This window comes from Sceloporus undulatus, chromosome 1, assembly GCF_019175285.1.
Source record: "Sceloporus undulatus isolate JIND9_A2432 ecotype Alabama chromosome 1, SceUnd_v1.1, whole genome shotgun sequence".
Taxonomy (NCBI): Eukaryota; Metazoa; Chordata; class Lepidosauria; order Squamata; family Phrynosomatidae; genus Sceloporus; species Sceloporus undulatus.
Genome location: NC_056522.1, coordinates 172,000,790 through 172,012,901, shown reverse-complemented (window position 1 = coordinate 172,012,901; position 12,112 = coordinate 172,000,790). Strand labels below are relative to the sequence as shown.

The 12,112-nt window shown below is 39.2% G+C and overlaps 1 protein-coding gene across 1 annotated transcript in view; it reads left to right on the top strand.

Annotated features, from left to right (window-relative positions):
- LOC121918910 (meprin A subunit alpha-like) overlaps positions 1-11,822 on the top strand; it is a 47,681-nt gene extending 35,859 nt beyond the window's left edge. The window contains 5 exon segments of the mRNA XM_042444943.1: positions 1-113; positions 1,748-1,963; positions 4,692-5,162; positions 9,072-9,239; positions 11,163-11,822. The exon segment at positions 1-113 is cut by the window's left edge and continues 2 nt beyond it. Of these exon segments, the coding sequence (XP_042300877.1) occupies positions 1-113; positions 1,748-1,963; positions 4,692-5,162; positions 9,072-9,239; positions 11,163-11,191 (997 nt within the window). The 3' untranslated portion in view covers positions 11,192-11,822.
- Positions 11,823-12,112: the final 290 nt, after the last annotated feature.

Below are 12,112 nucleotides of genomic sequence, written 5' to 3'. Positions count from 1 at the left end.
TTCCTTTGAATCCATTAATATCTGTGGTATGATCCAGAATGGAAAAGATGATGCTGATTGGCAGCGTACTGTGATTTCAAATAGTAACAGCAACTTAGTGGGCCAATGTGCAGGTAGTACATTAGAGTATTTTTTTTCCCCTTTGGATGAGCATTTCCTGTTTGCAGCATGAATGATGCAAGGGTTACTGCTGTTTGCTGTCAGAAAGGCTAAGTCATGGTGAAGCATTATGTTAGGCTGGACACAGTTGAAGCTGGATTAATTTATACTCAGTGATCAAAGGAGAGTTGTTTGCTTATGGTCCCTTAACATTTTTATACTGTTCTTAGAAGTAAAACTCCTATGCTTCTGTAAGCTTGTCAAATAGTAGGTGAGTTCTCCCTCACCCCAGGATTGCAACCCAATCCATCATGTTTCCCACCTATCCTCCAATCTACTTTTTTCATTTTCTTTTCTTTGACTTTCCAAATTCCAGTGGCATTACAATCTCTTCTTTACATCCAATTCAAAAGAAGCTGTCTCTCTGTTAAAGCAGTGTTTGCTGTTAGTAATGAGTGGGGTGAGGGCAATCAGACTTAAGCCTAACCCTGACAAGATAGAGGTGCTCCTGCTCAATCAGGCAGCAGATCAGAAAATAGGGATTCAGCCAATGCTGGATGGGGATTAAACTCCCCTTGAAATCTCAGGTTTCCATCTTGGATGCATTCCTGGACTTAGTTCTGAGCCAGGTTTTGACAGTGGCCAGCAGTGCATTTGCACAGTTAAAACTAATGCACCAGTTGCACCGACTACTGGAGATGTGACCACTGAGATCTGTCATCAGTGAAACAAGCCGTGATTTCATCCTGTTTGGATTATTGTAATGCAGTCTGTGTGGGGCTTTTATACTTTTAAAAAAAGTATAAATTCCAAATAGCAAACCTTGATTTTGCCATTTAATATAAGAGATACCATCTTACTACGACATTGTATTTAATGGGACCTGACCACTTATGGATTTTGTTATCCCTGGGGATCCTGGAACCAAACCTTACCATACCAAGGGCCCACTCTACTCATCTTTCACACAAACAGTTCATATCACACTATCATAGAATTCATAGAGATGGAAGAGACCCCAAAGGGCCATCCAGTCCAACCGCTTTCAGCCATGAAGGAACTCACAAACAAAGCACCCCAGACAGATGGCCATCCAGCCTCTGTTTAAAGACCTCCAAAGAAGGAGGCTCTACCACTCTCCGAGGGAGTGTGCTCCACTGTCAAAAAGCTCTTGGTGTCAGAAAATTCCTCCTAATGTTTTTTTTATTTTAATATTAAATTTTATTAATAAAATAACATACAACCAACAAAAAAGAATAATACACAAAAAACCCAATATACAAATACATAATGTTGAGGTGGAATTTCTTTTCCTGTAGCTTGCAACCATTGTTCCGGGTCCTATTCTCTGGTGCAGCAGAAAACAAGTTTGCAATATCCTCAGTATGACATCCCTTCAAATACTTATACAGGGCTATCATATCACCTCTTAACCTTCTCTTCTTTGTAGAGATGGGATATTCATTTGTATTAAACTCTCAAAAATGAAATCCCAGCTAATATTATCAAATGGCTTTTTGGCGTTGCCACATTAAAACCAGTTTTTTTATTGTGCTTTTCAAAGTATGTGATAATATCTACAGTACAACAAATGTTAATCCTTATCTGTCTCTTTGGTTTAAACATCCTTCTTTCATCTGCTTTGTAGAGATGGGACATTTTATGCATCTGGATACAACAGTAGGGCATTCAGGCGAATCAGCCATTTTGGAATCCCGGATACTTTACCCAAGAAGGAATACAAAATGTCTACAGTTTTTTTACAAATTTGATGGAAGTCTGCAAGATGAGCTCGTTATCTGGATTAAAAGTGATGATGGCACTGGAAATGTTCGGAAGACAGATAAACTACAATCAATCCCTGGTATGATTTGATCTTTGAGATTTTAATTACTAGATTTGATTCCTCATATCCAGAATATAACTGGTTTGGGCAATAAAGCCTAGAATAGATTCTAAAATGATAGTCAGCCTTTCATGGATCCACAGATTCTGTATGCATGGCTTCAACCTTCCACAGCTTGAAAATATTCCACACAAAAATTCTATAAAGCAAACCTTGATTTGCCATTTTTTTTATATATGGGATACAGTTTTACAATGCCATTGTATATAATGGAACTTGAGCAATCCATGGGGGGGGGGGTCCTGGAACCAAACCCCAGTAGATACCAAGAGCCCACTGTATAATGTTATATGCACAATACAAAAAATGAGTTTTGACATCAGTCTCTGTGGTTATTGCATTCCAAATGTATAGGATGAATGCCCTGATAAATTCTTTCCTTATTTTATAATCTAATTATAATCTTAGATGTGTAATAGAACACACTTTAGAGGTGCAATAGAATAAATGTACCAGATGAGTCTACCCTAGTTTTAAGTTCTTCAGCAGAAGGTTTTCTTCCACTCTGTGGAAAGTTTGGTGAGGACATGAGAGAAACCCTTCTCAGAGGCTGCTTGCACTCTTGATAATTCCTTTCCACAAGAGGCTAAGCTGCCCTGTGCTCTGCTCTTTTTTTGCTGGCAGGCAAAGACATTTCTATTTCAGCAGAACTTTGGGCCTGAACAGACATGTCAAATGAATCTGCTTCCAGCTGCTTTGCTGTTTAAATGGCATGTGCCTCAAAAGTGGTTAGAAGCTGCACCAAAGCCGCACTCTGGTCTTTAGGACTGGAGCAAAAAGGAGCTGGCATAGTCTGGCTCCTGGTGGCACCAGTTGCCCCCTGTGTTCACAGCCTTCCTTGGCACAAAGCTGTGTGGACAGTGGTGTCCTGACCTGTTTCCAGCCAGAGGGGACTTAGGCCACTCTTTTGTGCCTGTCTGTTCCACCCCTTCGACTTTCAATTGGTTGTGCAGATGTGATTTTTAATGGGGTGAGCTGGACTTTAATTTTTATGGCTTAAACATCCTTTCAATTTCATTTTGAATTATTTTAATATACATGTATTGTATAATGTTTTTTTAACTTTTGTATTGTACATAAACATTTGCATGGTAACTTATAGTGTAAGTCACCCTGGGTACCATATTTTTGGAAAGGCAGGATATAGATTTCATAAATAAATAATAAATTATTATGGCATTTGACTGCAGAGTGCTCTAACTCCCCGCAACAAAATGGGCACAACATTGGGTTCCTACACTTGCTTCTTACCAAAGCCTCCTTACAATATGGACATAGTAATTATCGTGTCTTCTTTTTTTAACAAAACTAATGTCTTGTTAATGCAAAAGCATACTTAATTGGGTTTATATTATCACTATGTTTTGAGGGTGTACATAAAATGGCAGAACCAGCTTCATTAGAAAAGTGCAAGGAGCATTGATCTGTTGAATTGCCAAACTTGCCAGCTTTAGCCATCATAGCAAGAGATGAGAAATGTTGCAAGCTGAAGTCCCTACTGAGTTTCCACATGTAATCTATGTAATCAAAATGATCTGAGACTGGCTAGGGAGGCAGGAAGCCACAGGAAGGAGTTCTTCAAAATATTTGAATCAAGAGACTGACCAAGAAACTAGTGGAACCACTGGTCAGCAAGGATGGCAAAATTCAAACAGAGCACACTGAAAAGGCAGAACTGCTCAATGCCTGTTTTGCTTCAGTTTTTCCCGCCAAAAAGACAACTATGTGCTTCCAATTTTCAGTAGAGACCTTGGCAAGGAATCTGGATTGGATCCCAAAATACTGAAGTAACTTGCTGACATACTCAAAGAACTATTTGCCATCATTTCTGAGAAATCTTAGAGAACAAACAAGGTGCCAGAGAACTGGATATGAGCAAACATTGTTTTTTTCTTCAAAAAATTCAAAAAACAAAAGAGATCCAGGAAATTGTGGGCCCGTCAGCCTGATATCAGGAAAAATATTGGGAAAATATTATATAGGAGTCTGTCTGCAAGGACCATTACCCTGACAATGCAGTGATCAGTAGGAGCCAGCATGGATTTGACAAAAACAAATCCTGCCAAACTAATCTTTTTTTTAAAAAAATAATGTCACTAATTTAGTAGATGGCAAGAATGCTATGGATGTCATTTATGGATTTCAGCCAAGCATTTGATAGGATCCTCCATGATATTTTGATTAGCAAGCTGATTAAATATGGAATAGATGGAAACACTGAGATGTAGCCATAATTGGTTGGAAAACTGTGCTCAAAAATTGTCATCAATGGATGTGCTTCAGACTGGAAGGAAGTCTCAAACTGAGCACCACAGGATTCTATCCAAGGACCATTACTCTTCAACATTTTTATCAATGACTAAAATGAAGAGTTGGAGGGACTCCATATCAAGTTTGCAAATGATACAAAACTGGGAGGAATGGCTGACACATTGGAATATAGAAACATAATTCAAAAGGACTTTAATAAGCTAGAAAATAGGACTGAAAGTAATAAAATTAAATTCAATAGAGACAAATGTAAAATCTCTATTTTTAGGACACAAAACTCAAATGCACAGGTATGTGACTCTATGATGCTATTGCACCTTTAGCCATTTGCTATTGTGAGGACAAATAAGGAGCATCAAGCACTACAAAAGTAGTTCATGCAAAAATGCTCAGTTTTTCTCTTCTTTCTTTACAGCTGATGGAGAACAAAACTGGAATTTAGCCACCATTCCTTTCAGTAGCCAGACTAAATTTCGATATGTTTTTCATGGCATTAAAGGAAATACATCCAGCTCTACTGGTGGTATTAGTATTGATGAAATCAGTTTGACAGAAACACAATGCCCCACTGGCATCTGGCAGATAAGAAATATTACTTCCCTTTTAAACAGTACCTCAAAAGGAAACTACACTTCAAGCCCTTTATTCTATAGTTCAGAGGGTTATTGCTTTGTGCTCAGACTCTTTCCTCATGGTCCAGCCAGCTCAACAAGCAGAAGTTATTTGGGAATCATGTTTGCTCTGTGCAGTAGCCAGAATGATGGAGTTCTAGAGTGGCCAGCTGGGAACAGGCAAGTGACATTCACTATAGTTGATCAAGATCCTGACATTACCCAAAGGATGTCAGCAAGTCGAAGCTTTACTACAAACCCTGAAGAACATTACAGTAAGTCTAAGAGCTATGTCATGCTTTAACATTGATTGACTGACTCAAGCATAGGTTTCCCTGTTGCTTAGCCAATGTTTGTTAGATTTTATTTCATAATCCCTATTCATGGATTTTATATTCTAGCATAATAAGGTTGAATTTAGATCTGACCATGCTCCCACAAGGAGGTTCACAATATATGTTAAAACCAGATACAATTATAACAATGGTTAATACAAAACTTCAAAACCAATTAATTTAAATTTTAAATAAAATTATGGATTTCAGCCAATTAATTTAAATTTTAAATAAATTTAATTAATTAATTAAAACATCAATTTAAAATAGTAAAAATACAGTTAAAACATAGTAATAATGATAAAAATACAGCACATCTTAGTTAAAAGACCTTCTTCAATGACGAGTTAACAGCCTACATAAATAGGAAGGTATATTTGCCAACTGGCAGAAAAATGAGAGAGAGGGCCAACCTAGGGTCCTATAGGCGGGAATACCACAGGCTTGGAGCAGCGATTGGGAAAACTCTTTCCCATGTCCACACCACCTAATGATGGTGGGACGAAGTAAAAGCCTTGGTCTTCCAGACAGGCTGGACTTAGCTCTTTAGGCTTTTATAGATCATAGTCAGTACTTTGAATTGTGCCTGGAAACAGACTGGTAATCAGTGAAACTGTTTCAGACGCAGAGTTAGATGTTCCCTATAATTAGCTCCAGTCAGCAGTCTGGCCACAGAAATTTAGGCCTGTTACAGACTGCCAAAATAAAGCTGCTTCGGGTCTCTTTGGAGATATGCTATTTAAATGATGCATGCATCCTAAGACTCCGGAAGCTGCACCAAAGCTGCCCTCCAGTGCTTAGGAATGGAGTGTGGCTTTGGCGCAACCTCCGGACTCTTAGGACCCATGCATCATTTAAACAGCATACCTCCAAAGAGACCCAAAGCAACTTTATTTTGGCAGTCTGTAACAGGCCATTGACTTGCTGAAGTTTTCAAACAGTATCCAAGGACAGCTCCACATAGAATTTGTTACAGTAATCTAAACAGGATGTGTTACCATGGACAAGTCTGACATCCCAATAAATAAGTGCAGCTAGTAAACCAGCTTTAAATGTGCAAACATACTCCTAACAATCTCTTAGACTTGGTCTTCTAAACTCAGAGTTGAATCCAAGCATTCATCCAAGTTATAGCCTTGAGATTTCAGAGGGAGGGTTAGTCCATTCAGCAGAGGATGTATCCTTGTTCCCTGATCTGCTTTTTGACACTTCTGTTTTTATAGATTAAGTTTCAGTTTGTTTGCCCTCGTCCAATCCATTTCCAAGAGAAGGGACTGGTTTAACATTGAGACAGCGTCCTTGGATTAGATGGAAAAGAGAGATTTTGATACAAAACATACTGCCGAAATAATCCAGTTTGAGATCACTTTAACAGCCCTGGCTCAATGCTAGGGAATTCTGGGAACTATAGTTTTGTGAGACATTTAGCCTTCTCGATCAGAAAGCTCTGGTGCCACAATAAACTACAATTCCCAATATTCCTGGCACTGAGCCAGGGCAGTTAAAGCAGCCTCAAACTGGATTATTACTGCAGCATGTTTTGGACCCAGGTTGCATGTCATCAGTGTACTGGTGACACCTGACCTCAAAACATTGAATAACTTTTCCCAGCATTTTCATACAGATGTTGAACAGTATGGGGGCCAACACAGGGATGTGGACCACTGGCTAGTATTTCAAACAGAAGTCCCCACCAGCACCTCCTTACTGGAATCATTGCAAAACATTGGCGGGTTATTGACCGCCGCTTTGAGGCGGTCTGCCGCCGACGCCGTTTGCTCCGTAAGGGAGCCGCCGCAGCCACACCGTGCGGCTCCCTTGCGGAGCAAAAAAGAAGCTCCAAAATGGAGATTCTTTAAGCGGCGCCTCTATGATGTCACGAGGCGCCAGGGGCGGACTCGCGATGTCATAGACGCTGTGACACGTGCGGACGCACAGCGTCCGATACGTAAACATGGCAGCCCCCATGTGGAAGGGGCGCCGCCATGTTGTACGTAGGGAATACATACTAGGGTTAGGGGGGTGCGGAAGCACCACCCCTTCCTAACCCTAATACGTATTCCATACGTATTTTTTGGTGGTTTGTAACCCGCCATTGTTTCTAAATCTCATCCCTGATGAGGGAGCCCAGAAGGATGCCATGTTGATGGTACTGAAAGCTATTAAGAAGTCCAGCAGAACAAATGGAGACACTAGTTCCTGCCATCCATGCAAAGCTGTTCCATAACCAAGCATCAAGCAGGACTGAAATAGACCTCATGGACCCCTTTATTTGATCCAATAACAGATCTAATTTTTTTAATGCTATGTATTTCTTTAAAACATGTTAATCTCATGTAAATCTGGATGAGCTAGAGATGTAAATAAAGATATAGGAGATAGTGGGCAAGATTCTGGATTGTACTGGTAAAACTCTGCCAATTGTAGCCTCGTTTCCTCACCCTGCTTCTGCAACCTGCTCTTCTGCCTTTGGAATTCCACCCGTTGTCATTTGGTAGATGGGGATGATGAAGGAGCAGTCAGGCAGTGGCCATTTGTCTTCTTTTAGCTATACAGTACAAACAAAGAAACCATCATTCTCCAAGGTTCTAAAGGACCCCCCCAGGAAGCCCAGGACCAAACCATCTTTTTCATGCATCCAGCTGCAGGAACACAGCTGACCACTATTTGGCCAGGCCTGGGCTCCTCCAGCCTTTAAATGGCTATTGAGGTACCCCAGTGGCAGAGGATTAGGTTGTACATCTACAGGATCATTGTGAAAAGGAGGGGCTGGATGCCTCCTTCTACAACAACCTAAAGCAGGTACTGTAATACACAAGTTAATGCCTGAATCTGTTACTAACAGAATTCTGACCAATGCATTCTTCTGGCTATTAATATGTTACAGTATTGATGAACAAATACCATTCATAGAAAGAGGTGCACTCTAGACCAGACTATAATATAAATGTGACCATGAAGAATTAAAGTTATTGAATATTACACAGTTTCTGATGGTAACCCCTGAATCTGCCATTTGTGCTTTGATCTGTTATTGAGCACATCCACTTTGCAATCCTTTCCACACCTATAGAGAGCCAGTGTGGTGTACTGGATTGAATGTTGGATATGACTCTGGAAACCAGGGTTTGATTCCCAGCATGGCCATAAAACCCACTGGGTGTCCTTGGGCACGCCTCATGCTCACAGCTTCAGAGGAAGGCAATGGCAAATCCCCTCTGAACAACACTTGTCAAGAAAAGCCCATGATAGGTCCATCTTAGGGGTGCCATAAGCTGGAAATGACTTGAAGGCACACAACAACAGTACACCTATAAATAAAATCCAACTTGCTTTTAGACAGAGTTGCATGCTATTGTATAAATTAGGGTATTTGTAGGAAATAGCAAGAATCCTGGAAACGTTTTTAGGGGGGAAATGTCCCTTTTCGTTAGCATGCTAAAAGTCCATAAGTTTCCATGATACCAAATAATCAGAGACTTAGGCTGCATCTGCTGCAATACAGAAAGGAATCTTATCTAGGATCTTAGTTCCCAAAGTGGGTGAGAAGGAGGCAAAAACTTGAATTTCAGTTATGAAGACTATGGAGAAGCACATGGTCAATGTCAGGACTTGACTTACAATGAAAATGCACATCATGAAACAGTCTTTTTAAAAGTCTCACATATTTAAAGACTGTGACTAGTCTAATCAAATGGAATACTAGTATTTATGTAAGCTTATGTATTATTATTTGAATCTTGAAATGTCACAAAATGCTAGGAGATCTTGAATCTCATAAAATGTTAGAAGGGTACGTTTCAATTTGTTTATGAATTTCTTGTTTGTTTGTTTAATTTTGCATGACAGGTGGAAGCTATTATTGGGACAAGCCCTCAATTATTGGATCTTTCGATCCTTTCTATAACCGCTCCATAGGACCAATGTGGGGATGGAATTACATCCTGCCACACAGCGAATTGCATCAGAGGAATTTCCTGAAAAACGACAATCTAATCATCTTTGCCAGTTTTGAAGGTAGTATGTGATTTCTTTTCCAACTTATGATTTATTTATATATTTACTTCACTTGTATGCCACCCTTTTCCCAGAAGGGATCCAATTATACACTTATTATACAAGAAAATAATGCCCAGAAAGTCAAAGAAGACTTACAATACCCAAACTGGCTGGAGAATTTATTAGAACTAATTTTGTTTGGGTGAGCACTTTTCCCTAGTAAATTAGGTTCTATTAACAGATCAAGAGATTTTTTTTAAAAAAATGAAACAAAGCAGATCAATCTCAGCATTGTGAGAACCAATTTAATAATAATAATAATAATAATAATAATAAATATAATAAAACTTTTATTTTTATATCGCTTTTTGTTAAAAACAATCAGAGCAGCTTACAAGAGTTAAAATACCTCCATATATACAAAATATCCCCCCATTAAAAGACAATTAAACAGTATAGAATTTAAAATTACATAACAATTAAAACCAATAAAAGTGGCAAAGTCATAATATATATATGGGGGGGGGGGCAATCACCACATGACCGAGTAGTTTATTCTGGAAAGGCCTGCCGGAAGAGATCTGTCATGATAGCTTTCTTGAAGCTGTCTAAGTTGGTGATTTGACGGATCTCATCCAGCAGGCTGTTCCACAGGCTGGGAGCGGTTGCAGAAAAGGCCCTCTGGGAAGTTGCAGTCAGTTTAGTTTTTATAGGTTGCAATAAATTCTTCCCAGAGGACATGAGAGTACGGAGTGGATTATATGGAAGTAGGTGATCCCTTAGATAGGTTGGGCCCAAGCCATGTAGGGCTTTAAAGGTAATAACCAACACCTTGTACTGTGCTTGAAAACTAATAAGCAGCCAGTGGAGTGACTTTAATATTGGTGTTATATGGTCACTCCTAAAATTTATTTTTATTTGTTTGTTTAATGGATTTATATCCTACCTTTCTCCCAAAATGGTGGCTCCAAGAGGAGATTAAGAGAATTATACCGTGATCTATGCAAGAAATAAGAGATTTCCCCCAAGGATGTAAAGACAAAGAGCTTTAGTTCTGCAGTACTGTAAAGGAAAAAATGATGTGGCATCAATATGCTGATCATGAGGAACAAAGCTGAGAAAAAGAGTGTGGATCAGAGAGGTGTAATGCTGCTTAGCTTGTACCTGATGAAAAGGAATAGTGAGGAAATTTGTAACAGATTGTGACCTCTTTCAGAAGACTTTATCACATGTGAGGAATTTCTCTTAATTTTGAATGAACTGAAAATGGGGCCAGAACGCATTCACGTGAATTTGCTAGTTCAGCGAATTTACGTGAATGCAAATTGCGTTTGAACTGGCTTCCCATTGCCCGAAAATAGCATGTCATTGCCCGAATTTGCGTGTGGTAGTCTATCACGCAATAACGTGAAACCCCATGATTGCGCTCGGACTGACTTCCCATTGCCTGAATTTGCGTGTATAGGTTATCACGCAATAACATTAAACCCCATGATTGCGTTCAGATTGCCATGGGATTATACTTCCAATTTCTCTTGTCTGATAAACTCCAGAGACACTGAACTGCATGAGAACATGGACAAAAATATTAAAAGCAACAAACTGAGGAATAGGAGGGAAGAATGCGGCAAACATGAATGAATTGGTGGATCTGCAAAGCCTACAAAGCTGACAGAGGCAGGGACAAGAGTGGGAAGATGGCAGTGTTTCAGATGATGGTACTGGAGGAAAGGGCAATAAGTCAGGGAAAGAATGAGGGACAGAAACAAGGGGAAGGTCAACTGTATGAGATGTTGAGGTAAGTAAACTGGCAACCATGCAGGAGGAATTCTTCAGCAAGAATCCAACACAGAGCAGTTCTTCATGAAGATAAGGATGTTCCTGTGATGTATGTGGACAACTATAATGATGTCTGGTTTTTTTTCCTTCTTTTTCTTGCAGTTGTTGAAGATCCTGGTAGTGTTTTATAATCTAAGAGCATCATTTCTTTGTAGAGGTTTTCACAAGCATGTGCGTCCTGTACATTTACACTCCTTAGAGCAATCTTCAGGTGTAATTTATGGATTCATGATGTCTACAAAGAAATTCTTGCAAAGAAAATAAATTCAAAATAATAAATGCATATGTTCTTCTGAATGTTATCTGTATTGCAGCCTGCAGATCCATCTATCATAGCTTGTATATTTACTTATCCGTGTATTACATTACATTGCACACAAAACAATTCACAGAAAATAAGTGATGCTCTAAATAAAACAAGAGCTAGAATAGGAGATAAATTAGCTCAGTTTTCTCTTAATTCCTAAGTGTAATTGATATTTCCTCAACGAAAGCTTGAGGCTGAATAAAATTTCCATATTTTGTTAAGCAATTTAAGCATGCATACAAGAGACATACAGGCATGCCTCAATTAACAAAGCCTCTAATAAAGAAGTTCCTTTTAACTAAGTATTTTAATCTTCATCCAGCCCCCATTGTCTTCCTTTGTCTAGTTAGATGTTTTTCAACAGTAGTGGCATTGGGAACGTGGTGAAGAAGGGCTGGTGAAACATTCACTTTTACTTTACAGCAATATGTCTGCAGTAAACAATGCAATAAAGTTTGAACTGAGAAAGAAGTAAATTTTCCTCTATCTGATTCTACTATAGCTGTGTGTGCCTGCCTACAACAGGGTTGGAATCCTGTTTCACATTACACTTAACTCAGTACTTAACTAAGCACTTTGTTTTTTAGTGTGACTATGTCAATAATCTCACACACATTCTGGGTTTTTTATTCACACTATCAAACTGCATCTGTGCACAGCTCTATGAGTTTGGTTGTTCATACATGTCAGCGCTCAAATAAAGATGGGGCCAATGATGTACTTGAAGCGTATAAAAGACATGCAG